This window comes from Stomoxys calcitrans, chromosome 1 (genome assembly GCF_963082655.1).
Source record: "Stomoxys calcitrans chromosome 1, idStoCalc2.1, whole genome shotgun sequence".
NCBI lineage: Eukaryota > Metazoa > Arthropoda > Insecta > Diptera > Muscidae > Stomoxys > Stomoxys calcitrans.
Genome location: NC_081552.1, coordinates 14,331,354 through 14,354,420, shown reverse-complemented (window position 1 = coordinate 14,354,420; position 23,067 = coordinate 14,331,354). Strand labels below are relative to the sequence as shown.

The window sequence follows — 23,067 nt, the reverse complement described above, 5'->3', positions numbered from 1 at the left end:
TTCGCTTTAATTTTCAAGTAGTTTTTATTTCAAATCTGTAAATTTAAACTTCAAGGGTATTGTACATGTGTTCATGAAGTATGTACTGAATGCATTTTCCGTTGAGTAATTGAATTCGATCTGAAAATTGCGTACAATATTGGCCAGCGTTATTTCCATCTCCAAGTCAACAATACGTTTTCCAACGCACGAACGTGGCCCAAAACCAAAAGGTAAAAATATAAATGGATTGTTATACTTAAGAGAGGCACCATCCGATAATTCTTCGTTGTTGGAACGTAACCAGCGTTCAGGCAAAAATTCCTTGGGACTATTGAAGTAGGCTTCATCTTGTAGCAACATATTTGAAGTCATTATAACATTGGTTCCTTTGGGTATTTGGTAGCCACTTAAACATAGGTCCATGCCCGTACTTCGTAGATTTCCGAACACCAAAGGATATATGCGCAAGGACTCCTTAATGAAAGCCCTCAAGTAGGGAAGATTTTTCATATTTTCCATGGTGAATTTTTCGTTTTTGCCAATAGTATTCAGTATCTCTTCACGCAGCTTTTGTTGTTTATCCGGATTGGTGGCCAAACACAGTAGGGCTCCCGACATAATTGTGGCTGTAGTATCGGCCCCAGCTATTAACATGTCCACGGCCATGATTACGGCAATTCTGCGATCGATTTTTACTAATTTCTCTAAAACACTTTTACCTTCTCCTCCACTTTTTTCGATACGCTCCAAAGCTTCATCAACGAATTTTCGACATATATGGGTTATTCTGTCCATTGAATTCTCGAAACGTCGGTAAGTGGGTGTCTTAAAGTACTTATAAATTGAGGGCTTTATGCCCAAGTCGTACATAGCTAATGAAAAAACTTGGAAATTGTCAAATAATTCTAGAGCTTCTGGTACAGAGCTTTTGTTGCTAACGAGGCCAAAGTGTTTGTCCAATGCAATGGAGGCCACCGAATCAAATGCTAAACGTTTAATCTCGGTAAGGAAATTGCCAGGAACTTCTAGGGTGTTGGGATCGCGAATTTCATGTATTCTGAAAGTTAACAAAAAAGGTCTTATTCGCCGCAACAAAAAATTTTACATATATTATTACCTTTCTATAAAATCTTCATTCACTTTAGCAACGGGGTCAATGTAGAGCACCGTATTTCTGGGTTGCATTAGGACTGGATTTACAGCATGACGAAATTTACTCCATTGCGAGCCACTAAAGAAAGAAGGAACATATTTATATTTAAATATTGCTTTATATTGTAGTTTGAGCATTAAAGAATAACAAGCCCATCCTAGCACGCTCCGCTGTGTTAATATTTATAATCTAAACTTCTAGGTCTCATGGGTGTATCTTGACCAGTGTTGCCACTCAAGAAAATTACTCCTACCAAAATTTAAGAAAAATCCTACCAAATATACTAGAAGCCAAAAAGGCGGTATACATACCACCGAAGTGTTGCTATTCCATTTGCAACACATCAAATTATACTTTTCCCATCATACAAACAATACCTACTAGATGTTTGTTTGTTGAAATCACTCTATTACCAAAAGTTCAAAGATGGCCTATATCTTGATATAGCACCATTGATAACGATCTCCCGATAAGAAATCTTGAGTTCGTAAATGTCGTACATTTTTGACCCGATTTCAATGCACAACTGTGCCGAGTTTGGTTAAACCGATCTCCCGATTTAAGGGTTTGTTCCCAGAAATACCCTTTTACTACCCATTTTCGCCTCTACCCTAAGTTTTATACACCCCTCAACATCTGAGTTTGTCCCAGATCTGAATATATTTGTATGCAGCTGCCATGTAGGCCTATATTTCGATTGAAAGCATGGAACAGGTGAATTTTAAATTTAATTTACGAAATCTGGAAAAGATTCCTTAATGTCAAATCCAGATCTTACGCCTTTTTTTCTAAAATTCAAGCAGTGAGACGCCATGTCTCGGTATTTGGGCCCTCAAAATCCATGGTTTTATTCTGCACTTTTAACGAATAAACACAGATAAAAATAATTTTGGAAGAACAAAATCTCTTGTCGAAAAAACCACGACGAAATTTGTTAAAATAATATGTCCATAAGCAAGACAAAAAACCATTTAACCAGCCACCACATGTGCTTTGCTGCACAACTACGGTGTGGTGGTGTTTCTATTTTCTTTCTATAACAACAACAACAATATGTCCATAAGCAAGACAAAAGAAAAAACATTTAACCAGCCACCACATGTGCTTTGCTGCACAGCTATCGTGTGGTGGTGTTTCTATTTTCTTTTGCGAAGCTTGTCTTGTTCGTTTACTGCTTTGATCTCAAGTTTTTCTCTGCCACTTTCCCTCTACTAATACCCTAAAATCCAATTTTGTTAATTTTGCCGCAACGTGATCTGAACTCATGATTTCATATTCGGTAGTCTTGCACACATCCTCTAGCCTACCGACATCAGTTTTTTCATTCTGAAATAACTCAATAAGCATTATTGCACAGTAATAAATTTCTCAATAAAATTCGATTTTGAAAAAATACATTTTAAAAAATAACAAAATGACATTTTTTTGACCGGCCGAGGGATTCGAACCTGAGTTTTCAATTATTTAATGGCATGGGAGTCTTGTGCGTAGCACGCGTATTTTAACAACTAACTCAAAAAAGAATTTGTTGAAGAATCCACAAAATTTTAATTATTTTGTCTGTCAAGTCTCTACAAACCTACCTCAACATATAGTCTTACTAAAATTCGTTGAGAATTTAAAGTTTCACATTAAAATTCGGTAGTTGGTTTTTTCTCAGAGTTATTTTTTCTGTGCAGAATCGACAAGAAGTTAAATAATTTTGGGTTATCCGCGGTCATTTTTTCAGTAATTAACTTGATAATTACTGGAAAAACCTACCGAAAATTGATGCCAGCCTACCAACCTACCAAGTGAATAAAAAACTACCAATTTTGGTAGGAACCTACCAAAAGCGGCAACACTGATCTTAATTTCAAATATACTCTACATTGTTGGCATACACAACTTGCCAATACCTTTCGAATGAATGCAGTGCATATTTCAAAAAGTTGAAATTGTGCAGCCGCACAGGCATTTAGCCCTTAATGTTTTTATACCCTCCACCATAAGATGGGGGGTATACTAATTTCGTCATTCTGTTTGTAACTACTCGAAATATTCGCCTGAGACCCCATAAAGTATATATATTCTTGATCGTCGCGACATTTTATGTCGATCTAGCCATGTCCGTCCGTCTGTCCGTCCGTCCGTCCGTCCGTCCGTCCGTCTGTCTGTCGAAAGCACGCTAACTTCCGAAGGAGTAAAGCTAGCCGCTTGAAATTTTGCACAAATACTTCTTATTAGTGTAGGTCGGTTGGTATTGTAAATGGGCCATATCGGTCCATGTTTTGATATAGCTGCCATATAAACCGATCTTGGGTCTTGACTTCTTGAGCCTCTAGAGTGCGCAATTCTTATCCGATTGGAATGAAATTTTGCACGATGTGTTTTGTTATGATATGCAACAACTGTGCCAAGTATGGTTCAAATCGGTCCATAACCTGATATAGCTGCCATATAAACCGATCTTGGGTCTTGACTTCTTGAGCCTCTAGAGTGCGCAATTCTTACCCGATCAGAATGAAATTTCGCACGACGTGTTTTGTTATGATACCCAACAAGTGTGCCAAGTATGGTTCAAATCGGTCCATAACCTGATATAGCTGCCATATAAACCGATCTTGGGTCTTGACTTCTTGAGCCTCTAGAGGGCACAGTTCTTATCCAATTTAAATGAATTATTGCACAAAGTATTTGGTTATGATATCCAACAAATGTACCAAGTATGGTTCAAATCGGTTCATAACCTGATATAGCTGTCATATAAACAGATCTGGGGATTTGATTTCTTGAGCTTCTAGAGGGCGCAATTCATATCCGATTTGGCTGAAATTTTGCATGACGTATTTTATTTTTACTTTCAACAACTGTGTCAAATAAGGTTCAAATCGGTTCATAACCTGATATAGCTGCCATATAAACCGATCTGGGATCTTGACTTCTTGACCCCTAGAGGTCGCAATTATTATCCGATATGCCTGAAATTTTGTACGATGGATCCTCTCATGACCATCAACAAACGTTGTTTATTATGGTCTGAATCGGTCTATAGCCCGATACAGATCCCATATAAATCGTTCTCTCTATTTTACTTCGTGAGCCCCAATGGGCGCAATTCTTATACGAATTGGCTGAAATTTTACACAGGTCTCCAACATATAATTTAATTGTGGTCCGAACCGGACCATATCTTGATATCGTTTTAATAGCAGAGCAAGTCTTTTCTTATATCTTTTTTTGCCTAAGAAGAGATGCCGGGAAAAGAACTCGACAAATGCGATCCATGGTGGAGGGTATATAAGATTCGGCCCGGCCGAACTTAGCACGCTTTTACTTGTTTTTTTTTATATCCACCACCATTGGATGGGGTATACAAATCTAGTCATTCCGTTTGTAACACCTCGAAATATTCGTCTAAAGAAAGAATATATGTTCTGGATAGTCTCAATGCTCTGAGTCGATCTAGCCATGTCGGTCCGTCTGTCGAAATCACGATAGCTGTCAAACGCGTAAAGCTAGCCGCTTGAAATTTTGCATTTCATTGGGAATTGCAAATGGGCCATATCGGTTCAGATTTAGATATAACTCCCATATAAACCGATTTGGCTTCTTGGGCCTCTGGAAGCCGCAATTTTTGTCCGATTTGGCTGAAATTTTGAACGTGGTGTTTCGTTATGACTTCCAACAATTGTGTTAATCGATCGATCCATATAGCTTTCAATTGAGTCCCATATTGGCATGATCGTCCAAAATGCCTATTTGGTGCGGTACTGGGTTTAGGGCAGTTTTGGGCATGGGCCGGACCCATAGATACTTGGACTCAATTTCAAATATAATATTCATACTCTGCTCTCAATACATTTCATTTGAGTTCCATATTGTTCCGCTCCGTTCACTTTTGATTTTGAACTGTGCTGTTGGGGTAGGGGAGTTATAATTTTTTCTAATACTTCTAACTCCATGTTTCGCACCATACAAAAATGTCAACGAATACTTAGCGAATGGTGCGAATCACCTTCTGTTTTTATTGTGTCTGCTTTCATTTTGATGCTTGTGGCGTAACGGCAATATAAAAAATGCATACACTGTTAGAAAAATGGCGAAACTTTGCCAATACTGCCTGGAATTATTTTGTTCGTGTCAATGGTAAAGATACCATTACCATTTGGTATCAATTCAATACCAGACAAAGGGGGCTATTAAGAATTGTCGGCGTCACATTTATATTCTTGTCATCGCGCCAGAAGTGTTGTTAAGCTTTGTACTTAAAATATTGTCGCCATTATAAAATGTTTTAATACAATTTGAGTGCGTAAAGCCTGTTTATATATTCTAAGGTGGTGAAAATCGAAATTGTACAAATTCTAAGGACATTCTACATCAAAAACATGAATCAATTGCTGAACACAAAGAATTGAGGTTGGTCACGATGTACATTATTTTGTAATGATTAACATAAATTATCCAAACATAATTAAATCAAAATTATTTTCAATGGTTTTTTTCGTTCATTAGGGGGTGCTAAAACTAATAACAGGTGCAAAAACCAATTACATATTGGTATTCGGTAATAAGGCTAGTACCATCTGGTATGGTTTTTGTACCATACGGTGTTGCTTTACTATCAATACCGTATGGTACTGAAATGAGCATGTTTGGTATTAACTTTTTTTTGGGTGTAGCAATCATTAAAAAATTAATGCATTTGACAGCAACAGCATTACCCGCTATTGCTGAATGAAGGCAAGTCAAAAGCAACGAAAATATGAATGCGTTCTAAAAGCGAATGGTAGAAATATGTTCTCTGTACCATAATTACTGTTTAGAGCTTTTACATTTGGACAGAACTAAATTTATCATACTGCAGTATTCCCTTCATACATCATATTGTCATTATTGGGCAACATGTAAACTTAGGTATAAGGCAAACTTTCAACACTTGAAAGTTATCCTTTCATTTAGACCCAGATTTTTTTAAATCGCCAAAATGTCTTTTCGAGCATTTTTGGAGGCCTTTGAGATTGTTGGCTCAAAATTTCGATATCAAATTTTTACTCCATTCTCAAGTACCTTGGATTTGAGCCCCATATTGTCATTGTATGGCTACATGTCCGTTGGAGCCTTTTATGATAAAACTCTCTTAAAGTTTAATCCATCTTTCAAAGTAAAGTTCGTACTCTTCTTGTAAAACCCTTTATTGTCGTTGGTTGTTTAAGGTAAAAAAGAATGAGAGCGTGCTAAGTTCGGCCGGGCCGAATCTTATATACACTCCACCATGGATTGCATTTGTCGAGTTCTTTGCGCGGTATCTCTTTTTAGGTAAATAAAGAATAACGGATAAAAATTGTTATGCTATTGGAGCTATATCAAGTTAGAATCCGATTCGGACCATAAATTAATTGAATGTTGTAGACCATAGTAGAAGTCATTGGGCAATATTTCAGTCCATTCGGATAAGAATTGCGCCTTGTAGGTGCTCATGGAGCATAATCAAGAGATTGGTTTATATGGGAGCTGTATCAGGCTATAGATCGCTGCAGACCATATTGGACAAATATATTGAAGTCATGGAAGAAGCCCTTTTACCAACTTTCAGTCGAATCGGATATGAATTGCGCCCTCTAGAGGCTTAAGAAGTCAAAATTCCATTCCTATTGAAACATACTAAGCACAGTTTTAGGAAGTCATAACAAAACACTTCATGCACAATTTCAGCCAAATTGGATGAGAATTGCGCTCTTTAGTGGCTCAAAAAGTCAAGATCCAAGATTGGTTTATATGACAGCTATATTAGGTTATTGCAAAACTTCAGCCAAATCGGAAATTGTGCCCTCTAGTGGCTTAAGAAGTTAAGATCCAAGATCAGTTTATATGGCAACTTACTCAGTTGTGGGAGAAATACCAAAACACTTCATGCAAAATTTCAGCCAAATCGGGTGGAATTGCGTCCTCTAGTGGCTCAAAAAGTTAAGATCCAAGATCGGTTGATATGGCAGCTATATCAAGTTATCAACCAATTTCAACCATACTTAGCACAGTTGTTCGAAGTAATCATGCAAATTTTCAGCCAAATCGGTTAAGAATTGCGTCCGATCAGGGCCAATTTTAGTGAAATTTTGCGCATGTATTGGAACGTCAAATAAAACGGCTAAATCGGAGGAAAATTGTAGTTTCTACTGGCTAAAGTCGGTTTTGGATGAAAGATATATCTTGGACCTATATCACAATCTAAACCGAATTTTATGAAATTTTGCATACGCATTAAGACGTCAAATAAAACACCTCGCACTAAATCTTGTTAAGATCGGACTAAAATTTAGCTTCTACAGCCTTAAATGATCATTGGTAGCCCTAAAACTCCATATCGATATATATGGGTGCTATATCTAAATCTGGACCGAACTTTTTTAACACATATGACGTTGAATAAAACACCATGTGCCAAATTTTGTAATGATTTCTATGACCTTAAAAGTCCATATAGGATGAAAGATAAATATGGGAGCTATATCTAAATTCTAATCAATACCGTTCTTGGACCAAAAAAGAGACTTGTGCAAAATTTCATGACAATCGGAAAATAAAAGCGACCTGTACCTTAATCAAGCTCTTCTGCTTCTAAGCGTTGCAAACAAATGCACAAAGTTATAGTACCCTGAACCAGTTATATAATCGAAAAATATTGATGAAAAGTGTTCGTTTAGCTATAACTTGTTTTTTCGTCTAGGAACAATTTACATTCCACGACGCCCAGAGCACAACCACTGTCGTTTTCTTACGTAAAATAAACGCGATCGTCAAACTTCTAATTGTAGCTAAGTGTTTGTTAGTTTTAGTGATCACATATACTTTATCGGCGTTAAAAAAATATAAGTACAGTTGAACCTCGATTATCTGGGGCTCTATTAACCGGTTACCCCTGTTAGGCGGCATGCTGTGTTTTTTCTTTTGTACATTTATTATTCGTGGTTTACCTCTATTATCCGTGCTTCTAAAATGCTACCTTTATTAACTGTGCTTTCCTCTTTTATCTGTGCCCCCCTCACATTTTTTTATATAAAATTCTGTGATTCCCCTTTTTATTTTGAGTTAAAGTTGAGTATTAAATTGTATTCAGTCTGTAATTGAAAGTTAAAGAAAGAGAACATAACGTTCTTTCATTACAGGAAAAATTAGAATAGGTTATTGAAAACAGTTGATTTTATAGAGGGAAAATCACTGTTTTCAATGACTTGGCGAACGAACCGAGTGAGAACAAGTTAACAGGGTGCTAAGTTAGGCCGGGCCGAATCTTACATACCCTCTATCTTGGATCTCATCTGTCATTTTTTGCCCGATATCTCTTTATAGACAAACAAAGGATAATGGATAAAAATTGCAAATCTATTAGAGCTATTTCAGGTTGTCAATCGATTCGGATCATGCTTGGTTTGGCTGTTGGAGACCATAGTAGAAGCCATCATGTAAAATGTCAGCCAAAATCGGATAAGAATTGAGACCTATAGTGGCTCTAGAATTAAAATTGGGAGATCGGTTCATATGGGAGCTATATCAGATTATGGACCGATTAAGACCATATATGGCAAGTATATGGAAAGTCATAGGAGAAGTCGTTAAAATAATGTTTAGCCAAATAGCATAAGAATTGCGCCCCCTAGAGGCTCAAAGAGTCAAATTATGAGATCGGTTTATATGGGAGCTATATCAAGTTTTAAACCGGTTTGAGACGTACTTAGCACAGATGTTGGAAGTCATAAAAAAATATCTTATGCAAAATTTGAGACAAAAGGCAAAAGACTTGCGACGTTTAAAGGCTCAAGAGGTCAAGATCTCAAATCGGTTTATATGGCAGCTATATTAAAACATAGACCAATATGACCCATTTAAAATCCCAACTGACCTACACTAATATGAAGTATTTGTGCAAAATTTCATGCGCCTAGCTTTATCCCTTCCAAAGTTAGCGTACTTTCGACAGATGGACGGACCGACATTGCTAAATCGACTTGGAATGTCAAGATGATCAAAAATGTACACATATACTTTGTTGAATATTTCGATGCTTTACAAACAGAATGACGAAATTAGTTTATGATAGAGGGTATAAAAAGAAAAAACAAATTTAGTGGTCTAGGCCGTAAGTTTTTGTACTGAAGTGTTAGATAGGCCCACAAGAGTGGAAATTAGATTGAATTCAAAAATAGGCAAAATGATGACAATGTGATGGAATCAACAGCGAGCATTACCAACAACAACTTCAGCGCCATTTATTGGGGGGATAGAAATTATTTGAATAGCCAAGCAAACCCAAACAAAGAAAAAGAGCGCGAGTGGTACAAGTTTCCACAATAGTCTAAAAGTTCACTAATTTAGTGAATGCAAAGAAGAGTAATTGAAAAGAAAGTTATTATTCATTTTGTGTAAAAGGAAGCGCAGCGAAGCGGGCCGGGTTCAGCTAGTCTTATACATAAAAATCAATTTGTGTTTGTTTGTAGATTTGTTTGTTTGTGTGTTCCTTATAGATTCAGAAACGGCTGATACGATTTTCTTGAAATTTTCACAGATGGTGCAAAATTATCCTGTGGTACAACATTTTTTGGATATCTGAAGGAGGGCGGACCCACCCCATTACCATAATTTTCAGAAACGCCAGATTGGGTGGTGCGATTTAAGCGAAATTTTGTGTGCTCTCTTATAGCAGCGAACAAACAAAAATTTGCTATCCAAATTTCGGATGGGGTACCTGTGGAGACGCCCCACCCCACAAACCTGCCAAATATATATATATATATATATATACAGGGTGGCTGATGAAAGCCGCTACCAAAAAAAATGTAATAACTTTTTTTCTATTTAATAATAATAATTTAATAATTAATTTAATTAATTAATTAATTAATTTAATTAATAATAATTTAATAATTAATTTAATAATTTAATTTAACATGAATAAAAGAAAAATGTATTCCATACACCGAAAAAAAAATGTAGCAATATTCATCATTGTAGCAATATTCATCAGCCACCCTGTATATATATATATATATACAATCACCAATCACGACAATATGGGTCTCAAATGAAAGGAATTTGCAAGTATAAAACGAATTTGATATCTAAAGGTTAGACCAAGATTCTGGGGGTCCACCCCTTGTCCAAAACACCCCCCAAACAGGACTTATTTACTGACCATAGCAATATGGGGCTTTAATAAAAGGTATTTTAGTGTAGAATACGAATCTGATATCCAGATGTAGGACCAGATACGTGGGGAGCCGCCCAACCCCGAGAACATCCCCCAAAGTGGAAAAATTTACGACCATAGTAATATGGGGCTGAACTGAAAGGTTTTTGGAAGTAAAGCGCGAATCTGATATCAATATTCGGGAAAAGTGTCTATGGGGCCACCCCACCCCATTACACCACCCAAATAGGAAGTATTCGCTGACCATTGCAAAATGAGGCTCAAATAAGAGGTACATATTTTAGAGTAGAACACGAATATTATATATATAAATCAATTTGTGTTTGTTTGTGTGTTCCTTATAGACTTAAAAAGGGCTGAAACGATTTTCTTGAAATTTTCACAGATGGTGCATAATGATCTCGTGGTGAAAATAGGGTACTAAATTTTTTGATATCTGAAGGGGGGCATACCCTCCCCCTTACCACAATTTTCAGAAACGCCAGATCTCGGAGATGGGTGGTGCGATTTTATTTGTGTACTCTCATATAGTACATTAAAAATAAAAATTTGGTATCCAAATTGCGAATGGGGTACCTAGGGGGGCCGCCCCACCCTTAAACCTACCAAACATATATTTAGACCAATCACGACAATATGGGACTCAAATGAAAGGTATTTAGGATAAGAAAACGTATCTGATATCCAATTGTCGGACCAAGTGCCATGGTCGGTAAATATGTCCGATATAGGACTCAAATGAAAGTATTTTCGAGGAGAATACGAATCTAATATTCAAATGTGGGGCCACGTTTCTGGAGGTCCACCCCTTTCCCAAAACACCCGCAAGCAGAAATTATTTAGTGACCATGGGAATATGGGGCTTAAATAAAAGGTATTAAGGTGTAGAATTCGAATCTGATATCCAAATATGGGACCAAGTGGCCGCCTTTCACTAAAAACATCCCCCAAAGGGGACAAATTTACGACCATAGCAATATGGGGCTCAAATAAAAGGTATTTGGGAGTAAAGCACGAATCTGATATCAATATTCGGGAAAAGAGTCTATGGGGCCACCCCACCCCCACAACACCACCCAAACAGGAAGTATTTGCTGACTATTGCAATATGAGGCTTTAATAAGAGGGTTTTTAGATAGAACACGAATCCCCTAAGCCGGCCATGTTTGCCGAGTAGGGAGTAGACCACGTATCTGATATCAACATTAGGGACCAACTATCTAGGGGACCTCCACCACCATTACAACCCCTAAATAGGACGTATTTGCTCACTAAGACAATTTGGGTCTTAAAGAGAGTGGAACTAAATATTTATAGTTTTTAGGGTCAAAACCCCAAACCGGATATATTTGCTGACTTTTGCACTAAGGAGTTTAAATGAGATTAGAAAACGAATTTGATTTTGATTTCCAATTTTGAGGCCAATGGCAATATGGGGTTCAAATAAATGATATATAGTTATATGAGATAATAGCACGTTTCTGATATTTTTTCCGGGCTTAGTGTTTGGGGTACCGCAATATGGGGCTCAAATAAAGATATTTGGGAGTAGAATACGAATTTGATATCCAAATGTAGGACCAACCCTCATCACCCCTTTCCCAAAACACCCCCAAAGTGTAAAAATTTTTCGATCATGCCAATATGTGGCTCAAATGATAGGTATTTGAGATAAGAAAACTAATTTACCACCTCAACCCCGAAAACACCCCTAAATCAGACATCATGAGAATATCGGTCTGAAATAAAGTATTGTAAGAATGGAGTACACCTTACATCCAAATGTAAATTCGTAGAGATCATATGGGATTCAAATAAAGGCACTTATATTTTGAAACTGTTGGTCAAGCGATATAAAGGGTGATTTTTTTGAGGTTAGGATTTTCATGCATTAGTATTTGACAGATCACGTGGGATTTCAGACATGGTGTCAAAGAGAAAGATGCTCAGTATGCTTTGACATTTCATCATGAATAGAATTACTAACGAGCAACGCTTGCAAATCATTGAATTTTATTACCAAAATCAGTGTTCGGTTCGAAATGTGTTCATTCACCGTAACGTTGCGTCCAACAGCATCTTTGAAAAAATACGGTCCAATGATTCCACCAGCGTACAAACCACACCAAACAGTGCATTTTTCGGGATGCATGGGCAGTTCTTGAACGGCTTCTGGTTGCTCTTCACTCCAAATGCGTCAATTTTGCTTATTTACGTAGCCATTCAACCAGAAATGAGCCTCATCGCTGAACAAAATTTGTCAAAATTTGAACACATTTCGAACCGAACACTGATTTTGGTAATAAAATTCAATGATTTGCAAGCGTTGCTCGTTAGTAAGTCTATTCATGATGAAATGTCAAAGCATACTGAGCATCTTTCTCTTTGACACCATGTCTGAAATCCCACGTGATCTGTCAAATACTAATGCATGAAAATCCTAACCTCAAAAAAATCACCCTTTACTAGTTTCGTAGCATGTTATTTCGCTAAAAGCTCTTTAATTGTTGAAAATAAATATTTAAAGCAAAATTTTGTTCCACATAAAGTAAAAGAAGGCGCAGTGGAGCGGGCCCGGTTCTGCTAGTATACTTCTATAATAAATAAAAAAAACTATGTTTCTGTCATAACAACTATTGCAATAAATATGTACAAAGTTGTGCTTTTAGTTTTGCAATTAAAACAACATTATTTTGATACAAGTGGAAGATGCTGGCAAAGAATTTGGAAAGTTCTGCTTAAGTTAACTTATACCAGTGGAAATACAAAAAACCTAATTATTTTTACAAATAAATGCTTCATTCATTCATTATTTATTAATTTCGAAGGGGTGGGTTGTGGTTGGAATTACAACAACATGCATGAATTTAACAGAATTGATGCTTATAATATTACAATGATTATAAAAATTAAAATAATTGTTAAAATAGAAAAAATTATCGATACTATTAATAATAGTCCATATGATTGGAAGTCAAATATATTTTTTATGCTATAGATAAAGAATTAACCTCCTCATCAATAAATTAATACATAAAAGAATAATCAAACAATATCAACAAAATGTCAATATCAAGCAGCTGCTTCAAATCCAAAGTGATGATGAGAAGCAGCTCACATTTGTGTGTGTGTACAAATGCACGTAAGCAGCTGATAAATTGAATGCTGCCATATCAATTTCTATATGTAAATGGTAGCATTTGCCCAGAGAAACCCAAAAAAATCAAATGTGGTAACCTTATCAAACCAATGAAAAAATTATCTTCGGAAAATTTTCCCAAAAAAAAAAAAAACGTAGCACATTGCTTTGCATTCACACCCATAACGAATGCCTCAGAAAAAAAATCAACAACAATTTGCTGTGTTTATGCATCTTCTTCTTTTATTGAAAATTAACTCCTCATTTTCGTAGCTTTTCTTTAAGAAAAATAATTTTTATATACATTCCTTGCTTCTCTGCAAAAATATCTTTCCATTGATGCCAATTTAATTAAAATCCATTCAGCTATTTGGCCATAATATGTACCACAAAATCGCCTTCATAAAACCCTTGGCCGTTGAATAATAGCTCATATGAATATGCTCATATTCACAAAACTTATTGCAGCTTTAAAGCAGGTTTATTTGATTGTTCTTTAAAAAAATCTGTCATCTAAACATACTTTAAAGCTGCAATAAATATTGTGAATATGGGCATAGATCCCGAACATGGTAGAATCATATACAAGGTATGGCCAGATGCCCAACCACAAAAAATTGTGATACAACTCTGTTCCACTAACTTGTCAAAGCAAATGTAGACAAACATAGATATGTCAAACAGTTGACATTTCTATGAAAATTCTAAATTATTTACTAATTGTCGAATACAAAATGTGTTGTGTTGTGGGATAATAAGAAAAATAGTCCTAATAAAGACATATAACCAACGGCAAATTTGAAGTGCGGAACATGATTGTCTTAGCCATTCTTGGATTGCGCATGCTTTAAGCGATTTACAAAATTCCTAAATATTTTCCATACCACGCCCTTAAGTTGTTTCCTATCTCGTATTGCGTCCCCGCCTTAGATCCGATGTCTGTTAGTCTCGAAAGCCGGCCAATGACATAGGAAATGTTCCAACGTCTCATCATCTTCCCCACATGCCCTTCACATGCTATCACTTGTTGTACCGATTTTCCATAAATGAGCACTTAGTTCTATGTGTCCTTTCTTTCAATAATAGTCTCGTTTACTCACGATCCGGATCTCACCATAGGATTTTCGTCGTCTTATCGGCCATCTCGTTGTTCCACAGTGGTTCGATCTGTGTGGTGTTCAGTGCTGTCACGAGAAGCTAAGCTGCGAGCTAATTCGGGTAATAAATGCGACAAAGATCTTAAATTTGGAGAATGGTCTATATTCGGGCTATATTAAGGTATAATCCGATCTAAATCACACCCAACGTACATATTCTTTGCAAGAGAGGAATACAGATTGCAGTCACCTGGCTTCTACGAAGTTAAATCGGAGGTTATGTTTATATGACTGCAATATCAAAATAGAAGGTGGCGCAAAAGTAAGCACAGTCGCAAAAGACATTGGACGATTGGGTTGGCCTGGCTATAGCAAACGTGGCGCCTTTCATTGAGCTAGAACTTGAACCAAAAATTAGCTGCACTTACTGATATTTAATAAATTATTATATATACGCACAATTTCCATACATAAATACAACTTCGGATTCTTATTACATATATATAAAAAAAATATTTATGTTTGTTTGTTCCGTATAGACTCATAAACGGCTGAACCGATTACCTTGTAATTTTCACAGATGGTCTAGGTTGGTCTGGAAGGAAGCATAGGCTATATAACTTTTTGATATCGGGAGGCGGCGGACCCTCCCCCTTACCCCAAAAGTACTTACCAAAAATAAAAGTGGACCGATCAGGACAATATGGGATGAAATGAAAGGTATTCAAGAGTAGAGTACGAATTACATAATAAAAGTTGGGTCCAAGTACCTGGGGGCCGCCCCAGGCCCAAAACCCATTAAAATAGGGTTATTTGACGATCATGACAATATGGGACTCAAATGAAAGGAATTCGGGAGTAGATTACGAATATGGTCACGAAGTAGGAATAGGCGATATAATTTGTTGATAACAGAAGGGGCGGACCCTCCACCGTTACCCCAAAAACACCAAGCAAAATCAAAAGTGCACCGATAAGGACAATATGGGTATCAAATGAAAAGTATGCGGGAGTAGATAACGAATCTGGCATACAAATTCATGCCGAAGTATTGGGGGTCACCCCAGCCCCACAAAAACGCCAAAAATGGGCACATTAGCCAATCACGGATATATGAGACTCGGTTTGTTTGTTACGTATAGACTGAAAAACGGCAGAACCGATTTTCTCGAAATTTTCGCATATTTTGTAGGTTGGTCTGGAAAGAAACATAGGCTATATAATTTTTCGGTATCGTAAGGGGGACGGACCCTCCCACTGCATAAGCACAACCCAAAATCAAAAGTGGACCGATCGGGACAATATAGGTATCAAATGAAAGGTATTAGAGAGTAGAATATGAATATGGTATTATAATTTGAGTCTAAGTAACCATCGGGCCGCCCCAACACCAAAACTCTCCCAAACAGACATATTGGACGTTCGTTTCAAAATGGGGCTCAAATGAAAAGTATTCGGGAGTAGATTTCGAATCTGGCATACAAAATCAGATCGAAGTCGCCCACCCCCAAATAGGCATATTAGCCGACCATGGCTATATAGGACTCAAATGATAGGAATTTGGGAGTAGATTACGAATATGACATTAAAATTTGCGTTCAAGTCTAGGTGGTGCTTCTCCTCCTAAGGATACGTCAAAAGGGGTTTTTGACCCATTACGACAATATGGGATTCAAATGAAAGGTATTTGAGAGTAGAAAACCGAATTTGATATCCAATTTTGGAGCCTAGTGTTTTGGGGTACGCCCTAAAGCTCCCCCTAAACTGAACTTCTTTTCCGTTGGTAATAAAGAACGAAATTGACATCTATTTTCAGTGCAAAGTGCCGGTGGCCGCTCCAAACCCAAAACACCCTCCAAACGGTTCATATATACCGGCCATGGCAATATGGGGCTCAAATTAAAGGGATTTGGAAGTGGCGCACGAATTATTTCACTGCGAATTTAGTCCCAAAATGTATGGAGTTTTTGGGCGTTATTTCACTTTTTTGGGAATTATTTCGTATAGCCTTTGTAAAGGTCTCCACTATTTGTGGAGAGGTGTCCACTATTTGTGAAAAGTGTCTTCTGTGAATTGGTACCCATTGTTTTGTGAAGATATATTTTATGGTTGTAAAAAAGTTTCCACTCTTGTTTGTTGAAATCTTCACTATTTGTTTGTATGTGGAAACATTTTCGCTATTTGTGAACTATTCACAAAATGCAGAAATTCTCCACCATAAGCACCTCTCGCGAAATTTTCGTTACGATAAGAAATGCATTGACAAATTTCACTAGCGGGTACGCAGCTTAAATGAAATTTTCTTTGCATTACAGGGTGACATAATAGGCAATGAATAATTTTTTATCGCAATTATCAGTGAATATGTATGTTTTGATAGATCCATGCAACATGAAATAAAGTTATTTGCAAATAAAAACAGTACATATGTACTTTATTATCCAGAAATGATAAAAAATCGGGCAAATTTATAAATTGATGTTTGTCGTCATTTTGCAGCCTACACAACATTTTTCCAGTGGAGACATAAATGTCTTGGCATCAACCGAAAATTTAGTTCGAGAATAGTACTCTGCTATATGCACAATGTAAGGTTAGGTGAGAGCGATGATTTTACGTCCATGATGATACCACAGTAGCGACAGACCAAAGCCTATGGTGGGAATCTAACCCGCAACCCCCACATTGGTAATCCGAGCATGCTACTAACTCGGCTACCGAGGCGCCTTATACTTTATGCAGAAACATCCACAAGTTATGTGATTGTTTTTGCAGTAAATGTCTAGAGATTTCCTTCAAATTTCAAATTGTGGTGAGGATCCCCTCTTTTGAGCATATCTTAAAGTTGAAATATTTTGTTTTTTTGTAGAGACTGGTTGCTGGTGCTTGCAAATATAGATAAATGAGAATTATCTAAGAACATGCCGCAAGCAGAATTCTGTTCTCAATGGCATACAGTTTGCGCCGTTTGCATTTTCTAAATATGCGTATTTTACTTTTCCGTCAAGTAAACTTTGGCGTTATGCACGTATATAGGCTTTCGGCAGTGGTAGCTTCCAATATCTACCTTTCTACCTTTCTTTCTCTTATTTATTTTCAGAGCTGCTTGCATTGAAGAAAAATAAAATTATTACCGACCCCTTGGCATTTGCTGTAAAATTTTGAGAGCACAACAATTTCCCTGTTTCTTTTTCAATCCTCTTTGAATACACTTTATGTGAAAAGTTCCACACTATTCTTTTATATTTATCTTCATTTCTCTTATCGGGGGTAGAGAGTTCACATTTTTAATAAATAGTTCATATTTATTTTTATATACATACTTACTGTCCAACAACACCCAAGTTATCCTCATCATATAGATCGTCCTTTCGAGTCAAACGATAATCTAGAGTCAATTCATTACCCGGTCTTAAGGGATATGCGCCTTCGGTGCGAAAAATTTTCTCATGATCCTTCAAATTAAAGGTGATCAAATTTGTATTTTGGCCAAACATTCCAGGCATCAAATAAATATCACCATAACGCTCACGAAAGAGACCCAAAACAGCATCAAAGGGTTTATCGTGAAAATCACCACCTTTCATGAAACCACGAACCATTTGAAATCGTGTTGGACCAGGTATTCCTGCAAATGGTTTGGCTGCTTGCCATTCTTTTTGTAAATCGCTGACATAGGAAGTTTCCAGAGCCGAAAGGTCAGGCTGTAAGAATTCATAAATCGTTTTCAATGAAATTTGATAAACTAAATATTGAATAAATATTAAAGACTTTTTGTTGACTGTGTTTTTGTCAATTTTACAAAAAATTGGAGGGCTTATTTTCAAATACAAAACTGATAATGTCTATTTGTTTTTTGGGTTTATAATTTATTTGCCCAAACTTAGCTGATATCAATTTTGATTAAGGCACTTAAAGCGTATTTCGTACTTCTTCAATAAGTATGAATATTTATAAGTTGCAAATTTGCCAATTAACAGGCACATCGGCAAACTTCTCTCATATCAAGAGATTGTTTGTATGACGATTTTTTAGGTTTTCGGCTGTCAAAAAGTTGTAAACGTCATATACGTACTTGCAAGTCGTATTTATCCGATGGCCGCATCAATCCAGCTGAGAGAATTTGATATGTCAACTCACGTTTGAATTCGCCGTACAAAAATATAAACTTCAAAATAAATGATTTATAAATTGTGTTTGCTGCTATTATGGTTTATAAAGTTAGGGTATATAATGGCATTTAGCAACCTCATTCACTATCAGTTTCACTCAGGGAACTTAGGTTATTGTGTCGGCCGCGAAAGGTTCAAAAAGCGCAGAAGAACACTGATAAAATTTACATCAGTACAATGCCAGACATTAAAATGAAGAAGATTAGGAGCCAACATGCATGACAAAACGGCCAGGAGGTCTGGAGAAGCTCCCTGCAACATGCAAGCCCTATTAGTGAAGAATAGCGAAAGGACTTTTGCACCTACTCTCGCAATTTCAGGGCAGTCTCACAATAGGTGCTCAACCGTCTATGACTCCTCTTCATCCCCACAAATCAAGTTTAAGTCCGCCATGTGACCAGTGCAAGGTCAAAGTCCTGACATTGCAATGGCTTTTCAGGACGTTTAGTGGTGAGAACGGCAGCTCCATCACATCTAGCAGAGGTCCCCTGAACATACCAAGTTACCTGGTATTTTGGCAGCATACTACATGTACCCTGAACAGCCACACACCATGATGACAACGACATCCTTGTAGCCAACAAACTTTAACTGTCTTTTCCAAATGACCTGAAAATTCGACAGATATCCAAGGTACACAACCACTCCTTGTGGTTGATTGATTTTATCCATTTGTTAGCTATCTACGGCTAAAATAACCTTATGAAAACTATTTAAACCTGTTATCTTGGTGGTTTTGTGGATTGTTCTAGCCAGTAGTCAATGTAGCCAATGTTCCGGCCAGTTTTGTGGGTAAAGCCTCTGGAGCTAATTGGTATTTTGAACATTTTTTAAATAGTATGTGTTTTCTTGACGTTCGAAAATTAATAATTATTTCTTCTTGCTCTGATTAGTCGAAACAAATTTGCTGAAAATTTAAAATATCAGGGCGAATTGAATTTTCTTTGCCCTGTTTACAAATTTTGACATATCAAGTTCCCAAAAAAGATGCTTTGTTGTAGCAATTAGCCGATGCGGTCACCTTATTTAATACGCCTTGCGTACTTGTTTAAAACCAATTAAAACAAGTGAACGTCATAAAACTCGAAAAAGCTCTGCTACTTTTGTTTCGACATCATCATATTATTGTTTTAGATTTGTTGTTGTTGTTGTTATAGCGCCTGCATTAATATTTCAAAATTTTAGTTATGATAAAAAGTTTGTGCTTTAAATTGTTTTATAGTCAGCGCCTTGTGGAGCAGTTTGACCACATTAGCATGTTTTTGAGGTTCTCTTAGGATTCGAACTCAAACGTTTTCTGTTACAAGCGCAACTTTTATCCTATGCACAAGGGTGACCAAAAACATAAATTCACGAAAGTTTAAAAAAGTTGTACGATTTCCTTATTTTTTTCTCACTTTGTCAAAAACTAGTTTTTTTGTCTAGGTTTACGATGTTTTTATTACGCATTTCAGTGAACGCCATCCGATACAGGTTTTAAGCTCAATAATATTTATACGTTATTTCAGAAAAAATAAACGGACTCAACCTTATCCAAGCATGTAATGAGTTTAGTGTATGTACCTTTATATCAATAGCTGTGGAGAATTCTTTATGTGTCCAAATATTTAAACGATTACAGCGTTGTCTTCTCACTATTTTTGATAACATTTTAGATTTTCTCCACTGCCGATGTTGACGTTGAAATGTTTGAAAGCATACTGATGTGCTACAAACTCAAAACCAAATAAATTTATACAAGCGAAGAGAGCCCTCACCTATCTTAACTTCGTATCTGTCTCAATAGTATGTGTTTATTTTGTTTGCGGCGTTGTGGGTTAGTCCAAGCGTTAGTACCACAAGAACTTTTGTTTGACAAATACACTAATTTTAATGGGAAGTTTACACTTTGCAAAGTCCTGAAGAAACCTATCAAATACATATAGAATAAAATTTTGGGATATGAAGAGACTCTTAGCAATATATTGGAAAGCTTTCCTAGATTTGAGGTAGTTTTCAATATTTAAGGTAGTCTTTGTTCCCAGGGATCCTCTATTCAGTTAGCTGTGATAATCAGCTGTTACTATACGTACATATTTTCTGCGCGAGCTACATAAATATCCTATACACATCAATTGAGTGATCATAAAATGTTCAAACTAGTGCTTCTTGGCTTACCTAAACTGGTATGCAAAGAAATATTTGAAGAATTCAGAGATTCCCACAACATTGTGCCTGCCAGTGTCAAAAAAATCACAAAAAGCCGATCGAGCACGGACAATATGTATGACGGAATTCGACGGACAACAAGTGTCTAAAGATGATTTTAGCAAATCCGATATTTTTATGGGATTGTTATTAGTCCGAGAAATGGCCGGGCCAAACTTTGCATACCCACCACCTCGGGTATATCTGCAAAACAGCTTTCGTCAAAATCCGGTGAAAATGCATACCCTATGCCACATAGCAGTTATATCGAAATATGTTCCGATATGGACCAAATACTAATAAGTACAAGTCATTTTTCAATTGTGTTTAACAACATATTGGTCTTTTTAGTAGCTATATCTAACCGATCTGAACTATATACGACACGGATGTCAAAAAGCCTAACATAAGTCACTGCGTCAAATTTCAGTGAAATCGGATTATAAATGCGTCTTTTATGGGGCCAAGACTTTAAATCGAGATATCGGTCTATATGGCAGCTATATCCAAATCTGGACCGTTTTGGGCCAAGTTTCAGAAAAATGCCGAAGAGCATAACACAACTCACTGTCCAGAGTTTCGGCGACATCGGACAATAAATGCGCCTTTTATGACCCCAAAACCTTAAATCGAGAGTTCGGTCTATATGGCAGCTATATTCAAATCTGGATTGATCTGAGCCAAATTGAAAAAGAATGTCAAAGGGCCAAACACAACTCACTGTCCTAAAATTTGGCAAAATCGGGCTTATGTTGGAAGTCATAGAATAAGTCGTTGGGCAAAATTTCAGCCAGATCGGATAAGAATTGCGTCCTCCAGAGACTCAAGAATTCAAGATCTGAGATCGGTTTATATGGCAGCTATATCAAAACAGGGACCGATTTGGACCACATACAACCCCAACTGACCTGCGCTAATAAAATGTATTTGTGCAATACTTTTTAGCTTTCGCTAGCTTTACTCCTTTAAAAGTTAGCGTGCTTTCGACAGACAGAAGGACGGGCTTGCCTAAATCGATTTAGAACGTCAAGACGATCAAGAATATATACACTTTGTTGCGTCTTAGATCAATATTTCGATGAGTTACAAACGGTGAAGGGTGTAAAAATGTGGAGTTAAAAAGTCTCCAATACTAAATATCTTAAGGGAGAAAGACGTAACGTTTGTGAAAGTTTTAAGTGTTTCCCTGAAATTAACTTCCCACAACACTAATATTCGTCATGACTCGGAAGGAGGACATTGCAAAGTCCCCTATGACCCCTACCATGGTAGTTTAGTTAAAAATGCCAACTAATTGTATTATTGAATTATGTGCAAATGAAAATGATAACACAGCAGTATTTTTGAAAAGAAAGCTAAAATGATGGTGCATTTTTTTTATCAGTGAAGCTAACAAATTGAAATCAACATAAACAAATTCAGAATTTTAAAAGATTTATATTGTATGTAATAAGATTAGAGGTACTATAATTTTTATACCCACCACCGAAGGATGCGGATATTACTAGTTTTTTCATTCCGTTTGCAACACATCGAAATATCCATTTCTGACCCTATAAAGTATATATATTCTTGATCAGCGTAAAAATCTAAGACGATGTAGACATGTCCGTCCGTCTGTCTGTTGAAATCACGCTACAGTCTTCAAAAATAGAGATATTGAGCTGAAACTTTGCACAGATTCTTTTTTTGTTGATAAGCAGGTTAAGTTCGAAGATGGGCTATATCGGACTATATCTTGATATAGCCCCTATATAGACCGATTCTCCGATTTAGGGCCTTAGGCCATTAAAGCCACATTTATTATCCGATTTTGCTGAAATTTGGGGAAGTGAGTTATGTTAGGCCCTTCGACATCCTTCGTCAATTTGGCTCAGATCAGTCTAGATTTGGATATAGCTGCCATATAGACCGATCCTCCGATTTAGGGATTTAGGTCCATAAAAGCCACATTTATTACCCGATTTTGCCGAAATTTGGGGTAGTGAGATGTCTTAGGCCCTTCGAAATCTTTTTTCAATTTGGCCCGGATCGGATCAGATTTGGATATAGCGGCCATATAGACCGATCCCTCTATTTAAGGTTTTGGGCTCATAAAAGGCGCATTTATTGTCCGATGACGCCGAAATTTTGGACAGAGAGTTAAGTTA

At 36.8% G+C, this 23,067-nt stretch overlaps 1 protein-coding gene across 1 annotated transcript; it reads right to left on the bottom strand.

Annotated features, from left to right (window-relative positions):
* On the bottom strand, nt 1–20,445 carry LOC106088000 (probable cytochrome P450 12c1, mitochondrial). Its single transcript, XM_013253277.2, has 4 exons — nt 20,294–20,445; nt 17,886–18,262; nt 1,100–1,213; nt 1–1,039 (listed from the first exon to the last, which is right to left on the bottom strand). The coding sequence occupies exons 1-4, from the start codon at nt 20,378–20,380 to the stop codon at nt 25–27; spliced, it is 1,593 nt and encodes a 530-aa protein (XP_013108731.2). The 5' UTR covers nt 20,381–20,445; the 3' UTR covers nt 1–24.
* Between the last annotated feature and the right edge of the window lie 2,622 nt (nt 20,446–23,067).

Bases quoted from the DNA above. Each gene is read 5' to 3' on its own strand.
- LOC106088000 (XM_013253277.2), bottom strand. From the start codon at position 20,380: ATGTTATCAAAAATAGTGAGAAGACAACGCTGTAATCGTTTAAATATT. The intron at 18,263-20,293 runs GTACATACACTA...GAATTCTTACAG, and splicing joins CCACAGCTATTGATATAAAG to CCTGACCTTTCGGCTCTGGA. The intron at 1,214-17,885 runs GTAAGTATGTAT...TTCTTTCTTTAG, and splicing joins AACTTGGGTGTTGTTGGACA to TGGCTCGCAATGGAGTAAAT.